The sequence below is a fragment of the Pygocentrus nattereri genome, chromosome 16 (genome assembly GCF_015220715.1).
Source record: "Pygocentrus nattereri isolate fPygNat1 chromosome 16, fPygNat1.pri, whole genome shotgun sequence".
NCBI lineage: Eukaryota > Metazoa > Chordata > Actinopteri > Characiformes > Serrasalmidae > Pygocentrus > Pygocentrus nattereri.
This window is the reverse complement of record NC_051226.1, coordinates 5,994,389-6,013,768: the sequence shown is the minus strand read 5'-3', so window position 1 is coordinate 6,013,768 and position 19,380 is coordinate 5,994,389. Positions and strand designations below refer to the sequence as shown.

General features: G+C 43.7%; 1 protein-coding gene across 2 annotated transcripts in view; it reads left to right on the top strand.

Moving 5' to 3' along the window:
• Positions 1-19,380, top strand: part of dmgdh (dimethylglycine dehydrogenase) — a 67,943-nt gene that overhangs the window by 30,248 nt on the left and 18,315 nt on the right. For both annotated transcript variants that reach the window (XM_017686968.2, XM_017686967.2), the window contains exons 6-10: positions 6,825-7,073; positions 7,783-7,981; positions 8,600-8,769; positions 12,390-12,543; positions 18,356-18,521. In XM_017686968.2, the coding sequence (XP_017542457.1) occupies positions 6,825-7,073; positions 7,783-7,981; positions 8,600-8,769; positions 12,390-12,543; positions 18,356-18,521 (938 nt within the window). The remainder of the gene's footprint in view (positions 1-6,824; positions 7,074-7,782; positions 7,982-8,599; positions 8,770-12,389; positions 12,544-18,355; positions 18,522-19,380) is intronic.

Genomic DNA, 19,380 nt, shown 5'->3' with positions numbered 1-19,380 from the left:
GCTTTGTAGGTGGAATTCTTTCCCATTCTTGCTTCATGTACAACTTCAGCTGATCAACAGTCCGGGGTCTCTGGTGTCGTATTTTGCGCTTCATAATGCGCCACACATTTTCAATGGGAGACGGTCTGGACTGCAGGCAGGCCAGTCTAGTACCCGCACTCTTTTACTACGAAGCCACGCTGTTGTAACACGTGCAGAATGGGGCTTGGCATCGTCTTGCTGAAATAAGCAGGACGTTCCTGAAAAAGACGCTGCTTGGATGGCAGCAGATGTTGCTCCAAAACCTGTATGTACCTTTCAGCATTAATGGGGCCTTCACAGATGTGCCAGTTCCCCCTGCCATGGGCACTAACACACCCCCACACCATCAGAGATGCTGGCTTTTGAACTTTGTACTGATAACAATCTGGGCAGTCCTTTTCCTCTTTGGCCTGGAGGACACAATGTCCATGACTTCCAAAAACAGTTTGAAATTTGGACGCGTCAGACCACAGGACACTTTTCCACTTTGCATCAGTCCATCCAGAAAAGTGTCCTGTGGTCTGACGAGTCCAAATTTCAAACTGTTTTTGGAAATCATGGACATTGTGTCCTCCAGGCCAAAGAGGAAAAGGACTGTCCAGATTGTTATCAGTACAAAGTTCAAAAGTTTCACAGTGCGCATGCGCGAACGTGCATGCTGCCTGTTACAGTAGCTCCCGTTCATGTTCTCTCGTTTTTGATCGTAACTTTTCTTTACCTTAGTAATAGTTTATTTATTTGACGAGGCAATTTAGGGAAGCTGTGCCCTCTCGAAACATGCGAGTTGAGAGTGTTTTGGTCTGTTCTTTCACCGTGAAAGCGCTACTTTCACTCACTCCCTGTGTACGCCGTGGCGATGCAGCATGGCCGCTTTGTTTACACCCGAGATCAGCTGATCGCGCTGCAGCCGGTCGGCATGGCGACCAGGACAAAGAACATCCCCGAAGAGCTTTGGAGACGGACGCACAGGGGTTGCAGAGGGGGAATTAACTAGCGCACGGGGAAAGCGAGGGAGAGACTGCGGAGGCTTATGGAGAAGAAGGGATATAAGCCGCGTCTCCCCTCCGTCATCATGGGCAACGTGAGATCGCTGGCGAATAAGATGGACGAGCTGACAGCACTAGCCAGGAGTCAGAAGGAGTACCGGGAGTGTAGTCTCATGTGCTTTTCGGAGACATGGCTACACCAGGACATCCCAGATGACCATGTTTCCATCGATGGCTTCCAGACTGTTCGGGCCGACCGGGGCTGCACCGAGAGTGGTAAGCGCAAAGGAGGTGGTGTCGCTGTGCTAGTTAATAACCGCTGGTGTAACCCTGGTCACATTACCATCAAGGAACTTACCTGTTGCCCGGATATTGAGCTGTTGGCTGTCGGACTCAGGCCATATTATTTACCACGCGAGTATTCGCATGCCATCATCGTGACTGTCTACATTCCCCCCTCTGCCAACCCGACGTCGGCAAGTGACGTCATTTATTCAACAACAGCACGTCTCCAGACGCAACACCCGAGTGCCTTCATCGCCATATCAGGTGACTTTAACCATGTCGCTATGGCCAAGGCACTACCACACTTCACGCAGTATGTGGACTGTCCCACCAGAGAGGAAAGAACACTGGACCTGCTGTATGCTAATGTTAAGGACGCATACAGCTGCTCCCCCCTTCCCCCGCTGGGTAGGTCAGACCACAACTTGGTTCACCTCAGCTCCTGTTATGTGCCGCTGGTGAAGAGTCAGCCTGTGACCAAGCGGATAGTGAGTAGATGGTCTGTGGAGACTTACGAGGCACTGCAGGATTGCTTCGAGGCTACTGATTGGTCTGCACTCTGTGAGCCGCACGGAGAGGACGTCGACGGGCTCACAGAGTGCATCACGGACTACATTAACTTCTGTGTGGACTCCACTGTCCCAACCAGGACTGTTAAATGTTACCCAAACAACAAGCCGTGGGTAACGAAGGACATTAAGGCTCTCCTCAACAGGAAGAAGAGGGCCTTCAGAGCTGGAGATAGGGAGGAGGTGAGAACGATCCAGAGGGAACTGAGGACAGCTATCAAGAAGGCGAAGAACAAGTACAGGAGGAAGCTGGAGTGGAAACTCCAGCAGAACAACATGAGGGAGGTCTGGAATGGGATGAGGACCATCACCAGCTTCAGGTCCAACAACAACAGAGGAGTAGAGGTCAGTGTGGACAGGGCCAACATGCTAAATCTGTTCTTTAACAGATTTGACACGGCAGGCTCTGTCCCCCCCCAGCCTGACTCCTCTGCTGCCAGTCCTCAGCAGACCATACCACTCATCCCCCCTCCCCCTCCTGATAGCCTGCCCCCCTCGTGTGATAGCCCATCTCACACCTCCATCCCTCCCCCACCCACCTCCTCTACAGTGTGTCTCACTGCTGACCAGGTGAGAAGACAACTGAAGAGACTCCACACAAACAAGGCTGCAGGCCCTGATGGGGTTCCACCCAGGGTGCTTAAAGCCTGTGCTACCCAACTTTGTGGAGTACTTCGACGTGTCTTCAACTTGAGCCTGAGTCTCCAGAGGGTCCCCATGATGTGGAAGACATCTTGCATTGTTCCTGTCCCAAAGACGCCACGACCCAGTGACGCCAAGGACTACAGGCCAGTGGCACTGACGTCTCATGTCATGAAGACCATGGAGAGGCTCGTCTTGGATCAGCTCCAACCCATAGTCCAGCCTTTTCTAGATCCCCTCCAGTTTGCCTATCAGCCCCGCTTGGGAGTTGAAGACACCATCATCTACCTGCTCAACAGAGTTTATGCTCACCTGGATAAGCCAGCCAGCTCTGTGAGGGTCATGTTTTTTGACTTCTCCAGCGCATTTAACACCGGCTGGCCCGCTCTTCTGGGCGATAAGCTCACAGTGATGCAGGTAGATGCCCCCCTTGTGTCCTGGATTGTTGACTATCTGACCGGCAGACCACAGTATGTACGCCTGCAGCACTGTGTGTCGGAAAGAGTAGTCAGCAACACTGGAGTCCCACAAGGTACTGTCCTCTCTCCCTTCCTCTTCACCCTCTACACCACGGACTTCAGCTACTGCACAGAGACTTGCCACCTTCAGAAGTTTTCTGATGACTCTGCAATAGTTGGATGTATCAGCAAGGGTGAAGAGGATGAGTACAGGGCAACGGTGAAGGACTTTGTCGCATGGTGCGAGCGGAACCACCTGCAGCTCAATGTGACAAAGACAAAGGAACTAGTGGTGGACCTGAGGAGGGACAAGGCACCGGTGACCCCTGTGTCCATCAGCGGGGTCAGTGTGGACACTGAGGAGGATTTCAAATATCTGGGTGTGTATATTGACAATAAACTGGACTGGGCTAAGAACACTGACGCCCTCTACAGGAAGGGCCAAAGTCGTCTCTATTTTCTGAGGCGCCTGAGGTCCTTCAACATCTGCCGGACTATGCTCAGGATCTTCTATGAGTCTGTGGTGGCGAGTGCTATCCTCTATGCTGTTGCATGCTGGGGAAGCAGGCTGAGGGTGGCAGATGCCAACAGACTCAACAAATTGATCCGCAAGGCCGGTGATGTTGTGGGTGTGGAGCTGGACTCGCTGACGGCCGTGTCGGAGAGGAGGACGCTGTCTAAGCTGCGGGCCATTATGAACAATGGCTCCCACCCACACTACGATACGGTGATGAGACACAAGAGCTCATTCAGCTCAAGACTCATCGTACCAAAATGCACCACAGAGCGCCACAGGAAGTCATTCTTACCAGTGGCCATCAAACTCCATAACTCCTCCCTCAGTGTGTGATTCAAAAAACTGTTCATATGTGCAATAACAACAATTGTGTGTGTAGAGTACTTAAATCTGGTGTACATACTGTAAATTCTATATATTGTTTTAAATTATTAGTAAAGTGTTTATTTTTACATAAATGGCTGCAACTGTAACAACTGCAATTTCCCCCTGGGATCAATAAAGGAATCTGAATCTGAATCTGAATCTGAATCTCAGATGAGCTCGGGCCCAGAGAAGCCGGCGGCGTTTCTGGATGGTGTTGATATGTGGCTTTCGCTTTGCATGGCAGAGTTTTAACTTGGACTTGTAGATGGAGCGACGAACTGAGTTCACTGACAGTGGTTTTCTGAAGTGTTCCTGAGCCCATGTGGGAATATCCGTTACAGAATGATGTGGGTTTTTAACGCAGTGCCGCCTGAGGGATCGAAGGTCACGGGCATTCAATGTTGGTTTTCTGCCTTGCTGCTTTCTTGTAGAGATTTCTCCAGATTCTCTGAACTTTTTGATGATATTATGGACTGTAGATGATGAAATCCCCAAATTCCTTGCAGTTGCACGTTGAGAAACATTGCTCTTAAACTGTTGGACTATTTGCTCACGCAGTTGTTCACAAAGTGGTGAACCTCACCCCGTCCTTGTTTGTGAACGACTGAGCCTTTCAGGGATGCATCCCCTTGCATGTTGCAGGCATCAAATTCAAAATGAGTGAATATTTGCGAAAAACAACAAAGTTTATCCATTTGAACATTAAATATCTTCTCTTTGTAGTGTATTCAATTGTATTCAATAAGTTCAAAAGGATTTGCAAATCATCGTATTCTGTTTTTATTTATGTTTTACACAATGTCCCAACGTCATTGGAATTGGGGTTGTATATTTATTTTGGAAAGTGCAGTTGTTGCAGCAGTATTATTTGGCAGGAGAAAATGTTCTGCCTCCCGTTTCAGCCCCCTACACACCCCCTTTAGGCCCTACCAACTTGACCCCTGTAGTCACTGTCAGTGACAGTGTTTACCATGTACAGGGGTCAGCAACCTGCGGATCTGGAACAGCCTGCGGCTCTTTTATTGACCTGTTGCGGCTCCACAGCTGAATTAGATCAGTAGGTAATAATAAAATAATCCTCCTAAAGCTTAAAGCAGAGCAGAGTACGTCTATATTTTCATTTAAATTATTTTTTTACTCTATACTAGAACATCAGCACACGCTGAGGCATATTTACAGCCAAGATGGCAAAACTGACATATGTCGTGGCTTCCAGGATGGTTTGACATTTGAGCCGCCAACCTCTGACCATATAGACCAACGCAATAGGAGCAAAAGTTTGTGGACACCTGCTGATCCAGCGTTTCTTCTGAAATAAAGGGTATCAATAGGGAGTTTGTCTTTCTTTTGCTGCAGTAACAGCCTCTACTCTTCTGGAAAGGCTTTACACTAGATGTTGGAACATTACTGTGAGGATTTGATTGAGCATTAGTGAGGTCAGCTACTGATGTTGGGTAGTCAGTTCTGGATCACTCCAACTCATCCAAAAGGTATTAGATGGAGCTCCATCACTTCAGAGGACACAGTAATACTGCTCCACAGCCCAATCCGGGGTGGGGGGTTGTAGGTACCCCTCTAGCCCAGACTTGGCATTGGACATGTGCATCTGCTCCAGTGTCTAGAGCTTTTCTATGGAGATTATACAAGCACAGCAGGTTAAACCTGCCCTCTGCTGTATGTATATGTGAGTCAGAGAGTGTGTGTTGAGTCCAGAGGCATTCAGGGTCCCTCAGAAAGAAGGTTAAGGCAGGTCACGGTGGAGCATTACATAACCCTAATACCACTAACTGTCTAGCTAGAGACCTTCCTAAATGAGTTTCTTTAGAGCTTAAACTATGAAGGAGCTAAACTGCAAGTGTTCTGCCAAACTTAATCGATGCCTTGTTTGTTCTGCTGAGTCACATTTCATTTGTGAACAGAACATTTTCCCATGTTTTAGCCATTCTGTTGACAACAGAGGGCTTATTTTTTTGGATGTATTACCAAAATCTGTAGAATCCTCCGTAGAAGTTAAAGTTTTAACTGTGCACTTTGCATGAGCAGTTTGGGTGGGTTTACGAGTCAGATCGTTACCACAAAGGACTTGGAATTGTGATTATCCAGGGATTTGTTTGGTGTTTGGCTTAAAGGAGCTTGTCCCTTACGCCAAATGTACTTTTTATTGGGCTGTTGTGTGTTGCCCTGAGACAGCAGTCGGCAACATGCAGCTCTTTTACTGCCCTGTTGCGGCTCCACAGCAGAATTCAGCAGTCTTGCTTCAGCAGTTACATTCTGTCACCTCGGGCACCATTTAAGGTGGAACGGGAAAATTCGAACAAGAAGCTATAGGATATTGAGAGACATTTTACAAGAAAATGTTCTACTTTTGCGGAAAAGTTTCCTGCCGGAGATGCGGGAAAAGCGGCTATAGCTGAGCTAAAGCTTAAAGCAGAGTGAAGTAAGTCGGAGATTTCATTTATATTGTACTTCTTAGCCAATAGTAGTACTTCAGCGCATACTAAGACATGTTTACAGCCGAGACGGTAAAATGGACATAAAATATTGTGGCTCCCAAGGTGGTTTGATTTTTGTTAAAAGGACTGAGTGGCTCTTTTTAACACTTGGGTTGCATCCTCTGGCCTAAAGATTAAGATGCAACCACAAGGTTTGCAGGTATGGTTACAAAATGATTATTACAAATACATTCTGACTTGTTTTATGGCATTTCTACAGAATTGCTAAGTGATGATTCATGGAAGATGTCTGTCATGTCACAAAATCCTCACTTACGTGAACAACCTAACTGCCTGTTACAATGTGTGAACATTTCATGAAAATTTACCAACAGAAATGGTCCGAAATTACTTTACTGCTTAGTAAAGCCCTATGTTGCATGTACATTATAGTTGAGGGCATTTCTTAGTTATCATATGACGTATTGTTATGACAGCAAAGAAGTACAAGTACTCATTTTCTCAATTCGGATCTCATTGGTCCACAGGTTTCTGGGCCCGGGAGCTGGGCCAGATGATTGGCTTTGAGCACCCCACTATCCCTGTCCATCACCAGTATGTGGTCACAGCGACGGTTCCTGAGGTCAAGGCCCTGAAGAAGGAGCTGCCGGTCATTCGGGACCTGGAGGGCTCATACTACCTGAGGCAGGAGCGGGACGGCCTGCTGTTCGGCCCCTATGAGAGGGAGGAGAAGATGGTACTGCAGGACTCATGGGTCAGAGATGGAGTTCCTCCAGGTGCTGAAAACATACGTTTTCTTTGGGGGCTGTTTTGCCTTATAACGCCCTCCACGTACTACTCTAATGAACATATTTTAAAAATATATATGTTTGAGGGCAAAACTGTGTCTCAGAACTCTTGTAAAACAATTTGCCAGGCATCGTTGAGCAAATTCATAGCTGTTATATGTAATAACTTTCTTCAGGGAGGCTTTTGAGGCATTAAACTCTTCGGATGTCTGGTTACTATCACAACCACTGTCAACAATTTCAGCTCTACGTTTTCCTACAGGGTGAGTCAAAAGTCACAGGACACCGTTTTGTTTTATTTTATTTTTTATGCTGTCACAAGCCTCCACGATGCGGTGCTGCAGGTGCTGTGGTGGATTTTCTCAGCATACACAATTTGTTTGAGATGACCTCAGAGATAAAAGTCGACAATAAAATAAAAAATAAAATAAAATAAAATCTGTCCTGTGACTTTTGGCTCCCCCTGTAGAGCAGAGCATTTCACACCAAACCACTCCGAGTGATGTAAAGGTTTAATTGTGCAGAATTGAAAAAAAATCTGGCGGAATTAAGGACTTAATTTGTGTATCCACTGCATTAATTAACTGCTCAGTTATTAAGGATTACTTGCTTTCCTGCTTATACTCACTTAGAATGCTTTTAAACTGCCGCTGTGTGTTTCCGTGTGTTGTGTGTATGTCTATGTGTCACTGTGAAGGTTTCGGAAAGGAGCTGTTTGAGTCTGATCTGGACCGTATAATGGACCACGTGGAAATGGCTATGGAGATGGTACCAGTCCTCAAGCATGCTGACATCATTAATATTGTATCTGGGCCGATCACATACACCCCAGACCTGCTGCCCATGATTGGGCCGCACCAGGGGGTCCGCAACTACTGGACTGCTATCGGCTTTGGGTAAACACTGAAAACACTGTCTGCTTGTGTTTAGTGCCATTACACTCGAATCAGAGTATCAGAGTTCTCCTCCAAGCATGTTGAGCTGTCCGTTGATTTTAATGGCTATTTTGCAATATGACAATATTTATTGTGGTAATCGTATGGATATCGTTAGTGCTTAAAAGTCACTTCCCAACTTTGATTAAGGAGAGCATAATTTTTCAGTTTTATTAATGTTTTATTGGATTTAGTGCAGCATAGTATGTGAAATGTTTAAGACAAGTAATTGTATTCTTAGTTTTTGATGGAATTTTTAAAACGTGGCACTTTTTCGTCTGTTGTATGTTATGACGCATCGTGTATCGTAAAAAATCGTTTTCCGATGTATCGTAATATTGCACTTTGCCATATCGCCCGCCTCTAAATTGAAAGATGTGGTAGAGCTTTGCATGTTTCAGAGGAAGTGCATGCCTACACCCTCCCAGATCGCGCTGTGTGATGGGAATTCCTAGCTAGTGGATGGAATTACCCATGATTAAGCTGGGGAGAGAAAACGATCACAAATACTTTCATGAATTTCAGAAACACACCACATGACTGTGTGATTTGATTGATGCTATTGTTTTGATATTTCAGGTATGGCGTAATTCACGCTGGTGGTGTTGGGAAGTTCCTCAGTGACTGGATCATGAGCGGTGAGCCTCCTTATGATCTGATTGAATGCGACCCAAACCGCTATGGGAAGTGGACCACTGTGCCATTCTTGTGTGCCAAAGCCAGAGAGTCGTACGGCTTTAACAACGTGGGTAAGCAAAAACTCGGCGCGCTCACAACATGGCATAGAGCTCTGACGTTGTAATGCAAACTCTAGCTCAGGTGGTGGTGATGCAGAAAGTGAAGGGATTTCTGTGATAGTTTTGAAATAAACATTTGAGCTGTACTTTTTAAGATCCATAAATGGTGGAGAGATGCACGAGTGTTACAGTATAAAATTGTCCCCAAAGATTTTCTTTCAGATTTACCACTATTTACCATCATCTGCGTTACATATGAGCACTAATAGCATGTGTAGGTTCACTGGTGCCTTTGGATAGTAAATAAAATGGCTATATTGGTGTTATAAACAGTGGACAGTAACTCAGTAAATGTAATTAGTTTCTGTACTTTAGTATTTTTTGGTGTATCTGTACTGAAGTTTCTCCATTTCTGGGCGACTTTTTCCTTTCACTCCACTACATTTCAGAGTCTAATATCCGACTTTTTCCTCCTACATTCTGAGAAATCTGTCGTTCCTTTTGGTTTCTGTGTGTATAAAAACGTAACATGTCAAAACGAAAGAAGCGCAAAGCCAGAGCACCAATCAGGGCCCAGCGGTCACTTTGTTTAGAGCTGGTTTTGACCTGTTGGTCATACCGACCCAGTGCAGCACGCGGTTCAACGTCAGCGCAGCAGCGTAAAACTTTGGGAGAGTCTGTTCAACATAAATGATGAACTAACCTAACTTTGTGTAAATAGAGCTCAATATAGAAATATGTCCACATATGCAGTCGAGACTGACGCGGCTTTTTTCTGAATTTCTACAAACACCATTTCATTTTATAGTAAATGAGTTTGGGCTGGTTTATGTTTATGAACAGACGCCTACAGATCAACATAGTAAAGGAGCTCATCTGTGATCCTGAGTTTAAAGCCAGTTTTTATTCAACTTAAACTTGGAACTAAGTTGTAAATAAATCTGAAACTGAAACTTTGCTTGTGTGTAAAAAGTGATTTCAGAGCCACTCGGTTCTCCCTGATGGAAACTGTTTACCTTCAGTGTTTTGTGCTTCTGATCATTTTAATAGACGTCAGCGTCACTAATTAATGACGTTCTATTAAAAGACTGGTTTACCAAGAGAGACGCTGGAGGACTTTCACCTGAAATGAGTTCATGAAGCCAGTCTGGTTATAAAAATGATAACAGGACATCAGAGCCAGAATTACTCTTTTAGTACTTTTACTTTATACTTAAGTACATTTGAAGGTAAATACTTTAGTACTTTTACTCAAGTGGAGGTCTAAAGGGAGGAACTTCTACTTTTACTGGAGGAATATTTTACCTTGGGTGTCTCTACTTTAACTCAGGTATATGTTTTGTGTACTTCATCCACCGCTGGTTATAGACATTGTGACCCCTGGTTCCTATCATCACCACTATAAAGAAATCTGAGTTAGTAAGTTTCTCTACAATCAGCTGTTTCACCTCAAACCACTCTGCATGATGTTGTTTATGTATCAGTCATTGAAATATGCAGACATTTAGAAAAAACTGGTGGAATTCTCTTCTAACTTTAGAGACACACTGATCAGTAAATGTGCCACCCCCAAATAAAGAAAATTCCTAAAACCCTCACGCTTGACCGTCTTTTCATCTCTCTTGATATTTTCATTTCATCCATATTTGAGATTTCCCCACTATGATAGTTTTTCCTGTCAATCAAACAAGAGGTGGTTCTGTAGGATCTCATGCTTTCGCTTTTCACTGATTATGCCGTGCGGTTTTTGGTCCAGTGCCCGCACCCACCATCAGGGTTGCCAGGTGGTTGTGGTTTTCCTGCCAAATTGGGCTACGCTGTAAATACAGTCATAGGAGACAATAATAAAGTTTCAGGTTTTAAGCAAACTTTGGCTAAGTCATATTTGCTGGACCTGGCAACCCTGTTGTGCATAAATAATGCTAAAAATAATGCTAAACATCTATAGACTCTTAAACCCTGCCAAAAATCAAAATAAATAAATAAAATAAAATAACAACAGCATCACACGAAAGACGGTTGAAGACAGCGAAAGACAGTTGAAGTCAATAAAATTGAAATTTGGAGCAGTGCAGCTTTGCGTATTATCTTAAAATTCATTTTAGATTCATAAGTGAATTCATAAGTGAAAATAATGTAAATGTGAATAAAAGTGAATTCATTCAAATTCATAAGTGAAAATAATGTAAATGTGATGCTGCCGGCTGCGTCTCTGAGAACTGCAGCAGTGCTGTTAATCTCACAGTGTTGTGATTTCATGCTTATTTTTAATTGATGTTGACTTTTCTTCAGTTTTATTTGTTTAGCCGTATTATCCCCGTCTCTCAATAGTGTTAAAATCAAACGTCCATGCTCTTAAAAATAGTAATAGACCAAGGTTTTCATGGGCTGCTCTAATTTTTTCACGTTGTTTTGTTGATGTTCTCAGTGAAAGTAAGTGAAGAATTCTTAGTAAAATAAAACAGTTATAGTTTATTTGCTGAATTGAACATATTAGGTAAAGATAATATAAAAAATGCGGCAGTGCAAAAGTAATGGCACGTTTTATCATTATTATTTTTTTCCAATATGTTAAATTCTGCTAATTAATATTTGACTGGAGGTGTAAAACCCTCTGTATACTACTGTGTAGGTGTGCTAGGCACACTGTAAGAAATCTGAGGTCATCTTAACTTAAAATGATTTAGTAACTGATTTCATGGCTTTTCTTGGGTTGAGTCAACTTGAGGACACCAGAGTTCACACAACTCAAAGGTCTTAGTTGAGTCAAAAGCTGCTGTTTCTAGATCTGCGTCTCGGTTAGAGAAACTAAACTGAATGTGTTTTTACTCAGTTTCCCCACTAGCTGGCGCTCCTTCTATCACACAGTCCCATCTGGCTTATTCTCCTCTTGGGTTTCTGGATAATGGACCACTGTGGAATTCCTGGGATTCAAACTCACATCCTCCTGATGTTGGGATGAATTATTACACAGCTGCGCCGCATGAGATGACGCCACGCTTCAAAGTCAAAACAACAAATATTTTCTCCCGTTTTAAATATTTGTAGACACAAAATCTGAGCTGATTCATGTGTTCCCGAGTGGTGCGGTGGACTGAGCCGTCTACCCAACAGGAGGCTGTGAGTTTGAGCCCCAGCGATGCCATAGCCATACATGAGTGTGTACTCAATGTCTCGCAGGATGGTGTGGTGGAGAGAGTCTTGGCTGGTGAGGAACCTGATTATAAAAAACAAGTAAATTTTATTTACATAACTGAGATGCAGAACTAAAAGCATTAAGAGAACTTTTGACTCAACTAAGAAATTTGAGTTGTGTGTCCTCAAGTTGAGTCAACTCAAAAAAAGCCATGTAATCAGTTACTATATCATTTTGAGTTAAGCTGACCTCTCATTTTTTACAGTGCAGGTATATCGATGAAAAGAAACCACCACAGGACCACGACTGACCACATATTATTTGGGTGGTGGTTCATTCTCAGTCCTATGGGGGTCCGTGTCCACTGATTGATAAAGGGGGCTGAAACATTATTCAATAACAGATGGGCTACAGTCCAATGCGAGTGGAATCTTTATCTGTTTGTCTTTCTGTCTCTCTCTCTCTCTCTCTCTCTCTCTCTCTCTCTCTCTCTCAGTGGGTTATCCTAAAGAGGAGCGATTTGCTGGTCGCCCCACTAGCAGAGTGAGTGCACTTTATGATCTGCTGAAGGACAAATGCTCCATGGGCTTCCATGCAGGCTGGGAACAGCCACACTACTTCTACAAGCCAGGAGACGATGTGGGCTACAGGTATCATGCATGCTTACGCACACTACAACATCACACGCCTGCTTAAACCAAAGAACAGCTGGAAAACCTTCACTCGCTTTTTTTTCTCTCCTATTCTTTTTGTCTCGCACATATAGAAGTGTGAAAGTTTTAAAAAGTTTGAAACACTTTATCTCACCAACGTGTTTTTGCTAGTAAAAAAACAAACCGAACTAGTTGAAAACGGAGGAATTCTAAAGCTACGTTCACGTTATAAGCCTCATAGCTCAAATCCGATATGATCTGTCTGACACGACGGTTCACACTCATGATTCAAATCTGTCATTAATGTGATGAACCGGCGTCCTGAAATGACCCTCATGAGCTCGTCCTACTCAGTAACGTCACGTGACTGAATCACTGCATCATCAGCACCAACTAACGAGCAGAACGAGCTTCGCTGAGAAGATCATTAACTCTGATCAGCTCTCAGCTTCATTGTTAGAGCCAGACGGAGGAGAAAAAGGTGAGATGAGCTGCTTTTCCACCGTTTACAGGCTTTAACGTCTGTTCGGCGCTGTTGCCATGGTAACGCTGAATGATGGTCACGCGCAGTGGAAACAAAAGCACATGAATTCTGATCTGAACGCCACATTACGGTCACATGGCCACGAATCAGATACATATCTGATTAGGATCTACATCATGTGGTTGGTTAGTGTAGTGAGTAACACCTCTGGCTTCTATGCTGTAGACTGGGGTTCAATCCCTGCCTGGGTAAGCGCACTATACTATACCAATAAGAGTCCTTGGGCAAGACTCCTAACACTGCCTTGGCCTACCTGTGTAAATTGATCAAACTGTAAGTCGCTCTGGTTAAGAACGTCTGCCAAATGCCATAAATGTACATCAGATCTGAGTGGATTTGTGCCACTTCAACCTGGTAATGTGAACATAGCCGTACTGACTCGGACTTTAGACTAAAATCTTTTTGCTTTGAATGACCCTATAACATAATTATGTGTACTTTACTAAAACAAATGATTGAACATCCCATTTTGTCGCTACCAAAACAGTCCTAACACTAAATGTTTAGGCAGTGACTGTTTTGCTAGTGACAATTTGAGCTCAGTTTGAGCAGAACTCAAAAACGCCAGCCAGTGCTTGACTAGCAAACACAGCTTTGAACAATTGTACGCACATAAAATCATGATTTTTCTTTTTCATCAAAACACTGAAGTTTACTTCATTTAGGAAAATAAGTGTTTTGATAGTGACAGTTAATGTTCCACACTGACTTTGGGACACATTTACCTTAAAACAGTGGGATCTCATTATTTCCAGTCTCAGTTAATGCCTTTAACCTCTTCAACTCCTTGAGACCACCGGTGGCTCCAAACCGCACTTCTTCATGTTCTTCAAAACCTTCATATTCCATAAGCTCCATTCAGAAGCTGGGCGTCGTATGAGGCTGTAACTAAAAACAGGGCTCTAAACTATAAACAGACGGCGTCTCTTCAGTGATCTGCTCTGGAAACATTACTTTTATAAAATAACACAAAGAGCGTCGGAGATTTTTGGCTTTGAGCAGTAAAATGTAAGCATATAGTGACATGTGGAGATCATAAAACACACGTTCTGTTAATTTAGGGGGGCTTTTTACAAAAATAAAAAAATGTACATTTATTTCATGCAGTTACTGAATAATTAGCCTTATGATTTGGTCATGAAAATTCAGATGGACAAACCAAAATACACCCTAGAGGACAGATTTTAACATAATTCTTTTTATTATTGTTATAATTAAAAACAAAACACACACACACACACACACACACACACAAGCATGTTAGCAATGCCAATTATCCTCCAGGGTTGCAGGGTAAATATAGTAAAATGTAATACTAATGTTTTGTTATCAGTAAAGTTATGACTGTATTGTTTAGAGGAACACCGTTGGAAAAATGCATGTTCGGTTCCCGTCTTCTCGCTGCACTTCAATCAGCATATGGATATGCTCAGTTCCATCAGCAGCTCCTGATATGAAGGATTGATTAGATCAGGGGTGTTCATTCTTACCCACAAAGGGCAGGTGTGGGTGCAGGTTTTCGCTCCAGACAAGTAGAGCACACCTGATTTCATTCACTTTACCAGTGAGTCTCAGCCTTTAAAGAACATGTGAACTCCTGCTTTGTTGCAATGAGAACCTGCAGCCACACCAGCCCTTTGCGGATAAGACTGGATTAGATAGACCAGGTGCTGGATGGTAACGGTAAATACTGGCTTCCACTAGGAGAGCTTTGGTAATTATTTGGCTGGCACACTTGCGTACAGAACGATCCCAAAATTGTTTAATGGTATTTTGTCCAATGTTTAGCATTTAATTAAGCAAATAAACGCTTACTGTCCAGATAAATGGCTTTACAGATGATTTCCTCAGAACATACACACTTACAAACTCACATTTATAATGCATATCCATCATAACGATGAGGGCTTAACTGATTCTGTAAGAACAAACCTCTAAATGTCTTTCATTTAGTTAATTTAACCGTTAAATCTTATTGGAACTACAGTTGATCATGCATAGAACATAATTGTACACGTAAAAAAATATATATATATTATTTTATCCTTAACCTTATTTGTTTGGGGTTGGATTAAAATAGCTTACTTTGTCCAAGTGTGACCCAATGTGAGAATTATCATCATCATCATCATCATCATTAACCGCTTAGTCCAGATAGGGTCGCGGTAGCAGTTGGGAGAGCAGAGAACCCCAGAGAACCCCGGACAACCCTGTCCCCTGCAACTTCCTCCAGCTCATTCCTGGGGAACCCAAGCTGCTCCCAGGCCAACTTGGAGATGTAATCCCTCCAGTGGGTCCTAGGATCTTATGGATTTCTCGACTATAAACGTACTTGCCTATTTGATTAATTATTATTTATTATTAATTTATTAGTAGAAATAAACGTATTGAAAGTGTACAGTGTTGCTCTACTCCACTGATGGCTACTTGAGCACCTGGTGGGGAAAAAAGGCCTAAAGCTATTGGTAGTTAAATTAGCGGCTCAGTTGGTTTGTAGCTACCAACTACACTATATGTCAAAAGTATCCAGACAGTCCTGATGAGTGAATTCAGATACTTTGAGGTCAGCCATTGGTCAGGTGTTCAGTTGTGCACACACAGCTTTAATCCAATTCACGAAGCATCGGTTACATTTACATTTACGGCATTTTGGCAGACGCCCTTTCCAGAGTGACTTACGGTTTGACCATTTTTACACAGGTAGGCGAAGGTGGTGTTAGGAGTCTTGCCTAAGGACTCTTATTGGTGTAGTGTTGGCTGCTTGCTCAGTAGGCAATGGTAGTTTTAGGAGTCTTGCCCAAGGACTCTTATTGGTGTAGTGTTGGCTGTTTGCTCAGTAGGCAATGGTAGTTTTAGGAGTCTTGCCCAAGGACTCTTATTGGTGTAGTGTAGGCTGCTTGCTCAGTAGGCGATGGTAGTGTAAGGAGTCTTGCCCAGGGACTCTTATTGGTATAGTGTAGGCTGCTTGCTCAGTAGGCGATGGTAGTGTTAAGTGTCTTGCCCAAGGACTCTTATTGGTATAGTGTAGGGCACTTGCTCAGTAGGCACTGGTAGTTTTAGGAGTCTTGCCCAAGGACTCTTATTGGTATAGTGTAGGCTGCTTGCTCAGTAGGCGATGGTAGTGTTAGGAGTCTTGCCCAAGGACTCTTATTGGTATAGTGTAGGCTGCTTGCTCAGTAGGCAATGGTAGTGTTAAGAGTCTTGCCCAAGGACTCTTATTGGTATAGTGTAGGGCACTTGCTCAGTAGGCACTGGTAGTGTTGGGAGTCTTGCCCAAGGACTCTTATTGGTATAGTGTAGGGCACTTGCTCAGTAGGCACTGGTAGTGTTGGGAGTCTTGCCCAAGGACTCTTATTGGTATAGTGTAGGGCACTTGCTCAGTAGGCACTGGTAGTGTTGGGAGTCTTGCTCAGGGACTCTTATTGGTATAGTGTAGGGCACTTGCTCAGTAGGCACTGGTAGTGTTGGGAGTCTTGCTCAGGGACTCTTATTGGTATAGTGTAGGGTGCTTGCTCAGTAGGCGATGGTAGTGTTAGGAGTCTTGCCCAAGGACTCTTATTGGTATAGTGTAGGCTGCTTGCTCAGTAGGCAATGGTAGTGTTAAGAGTCTTGCCCAAGGACTCTTATTGGTATAGTGTAGGGCACTTGCTCAGTAGGCACTGGTAGTGTTGGGAGTCTTGCCCAAGGACTCTTATTGGTATAGTGTAGGGCACTTGCTCAGTAGGCACTGGTAGTGTTAAGAGTCTTGCCCAAGGACTCTTATTGGTATAGTGTAGGGCACTTGCTCAGTAGGCACTGGTAGTGTTGGGAGTCTTGCCCAAGGACTCTTATTGGTATAGTGTAGGGCACTTGCTCAGTAGGCACTGGTAGTGTTGGGAGTCTTGCTCAGGGACTCTTATTGGTATAGTGTAGGGTGCTTGCTCAGTAGGCAATGGTAGTGTTGGGAGTCTTGCCCAAGGACTCTTATTGGTATAGTGTAGGGTGCTAAGCCTGGCATTGATTGAACCCCAGTCTACAGTGTAGAAGGCAGAGATGCCCGCTACACCATACCAACCACTGACTGATAGAATGGATGCTCTGGAGAAGCCTCACATGAGCGCTAGGTCACCATGCCTAATGCCAAGTGTTGACTAAGGGGGTATAAAGACCCTCAGCTCTGGGCTGTGGAGCAGTAGGACTGTGTTCTCTTGAGTGATGGAGCTCCATCACTCCATGACTTAGATGGTCAGTTCTGGATCACTCCAGCGCATCCCAAAGGTATTGGATGGAGCTCCATATCTCCAGAGAATGCAGTTCCACTGCTCCACAGCCACCACTGGTGGTGATAGGAACCAGACATAGTCCTGACCTCAACCTGATAGAACACCTTTGGGATGAATTATAGCGGAGACTGTGAGCCAGCCCTTCTCGTCCAGCATCAGTGTCTGACCTCACAAATGCGCTTCTGGAAGAACGGTCAAAAATTCCCATAAACACACTCCTAACCCTTGTGGAAAGCCTTCCCAGAAGACTTGAAGCTGTTATAGCTGCAAAGGGTGGGCCGACATTATATTAAACCCTATGAATTAAGAATGGGGTCTCACTCAAGTTCATATGTGTGTGAAGCCAGACAAGCGGATACTTTTGGCAATATACTGTATATATCGCGGTTGTCGGATCAAAACCTCATATCTCCAAAATGGTAACTTTACAGGAGAAGGTAAAAACACACTCTACTTTTAGTGTAATTCAATGGAACCAGACTTTTTTCCAAGTAATTTGAGGTCATTTCTTTTAGTCCGTTCATCATGGAATTTACACACAATATATAGGACTATGGGTATTTTCACATTATGTCAAAAACTGAAAAACAAAAATGGAGATACGAAGATTTGTTTCCGACAACCCTGCCCTGATATTGGATGCCATCAAAAGAAAGTTTGCTGTTTAATAGGCCACTCAAGACTATGAGATGTCACTTGGCCTTGTCTTCTGTAAAGATTTTCCTGAATCCTTTAAGTTCTGTTAGAATGCGTTGCACAAAATGCATTAAATCTATTGTTTGTTGCCACCAGGTTAAATAACTCGGCCTTGCCTGGGTGATTGTGCTGTCTTCAGTGAGGGATGTTCAGAGCAAAAATCCATAGTATCTGCCTTCTGTGGTTGTCATTAATACACAATGGAGGATGTTTGTCATTTTAAGCATGTTTTGCATAGTTTACATAAATAGAACACATAAATATGAACTACACTGTAAATAAACTGCTCTATTCTGCTTCTCTACAGGCCCAGTTTTACAAGGACAAACTGGTTTGGACCGGTGGGGCGTGAGTGCAAACTTGTGATGGAGAAAGTGGGGGTCATTGATCTTTCACCTTTTGGCAAGTTCATAGTCAAAGGGAAAGACTCGCACAAGCTGCTGGACCGACTGTTTGCCAACACCATGCCAAAGGTGACGAAAAAAGGGCATTTGAACTCTGTGGTGCTGAAGCTGGAGTTTCGTGGGTGTTTGTTGCTGTCGTTATCAGATTAATAGGAGCAGTTCTGCATCCCTCCTAAAACATATTTACAAAGGCCCAGTCCCATTTCTTCTTTTTACCCCTACCCATAGCTGTCACCTACTGTCACCTTGCGCCTTGAAACTGAGCTACAGGGTAGTGGCTGAAATCTTCCTCTGTGAAATGAGACCCTCAGATAAAACGAGCATCACTTCATTAACAGCTACTAGTGCCACTCTGTAGGCGACCCGGCCCGTCTGCAGGGACAGCAGAGGAGGGGAAAGTTCAGCTCCTCACTGCTGGGCTTTAGTTACATTTAGGGATCATACGCCTTCAAAGAGGGGGCAATTATTTATACTCACCCCCCCCCTTTTCTTCACTGATATGAAGCTGAAGTCAGATGCTCTTGTTTGAATTTTCCTGTTCCACCTTAAATGGAGCAGCAGTTACATTCTGGAGCTTCAGGCGTCAGAACTGCCGGACTGTTTAAGGTGGAACGGGAAATCTAGTTAGCTAGCTACCGAAACATTAACATCCTATTAGTGATTTTTTTATGCTTGTTATGAAGAAAAGGACCAAAATACATTGAAACAACATTAAATTAAGATACATAATAATAAATAATAATACAGTGGTTATTGCATTTTTAACTGAAAAAATTGTCACGTTTCTGGGTTTCTTTGGTTTCTTTGGTCTCTTGTTCAGCCGTCTTAGCGCTTTTCTTTTTTTCTCATAACTGTCTGTTTGGAGTCTCTGAAAAACCTCTGTTAGGAGGGCCATGTAGCTCAAACACTTCGCCCTACCCCTCTATTT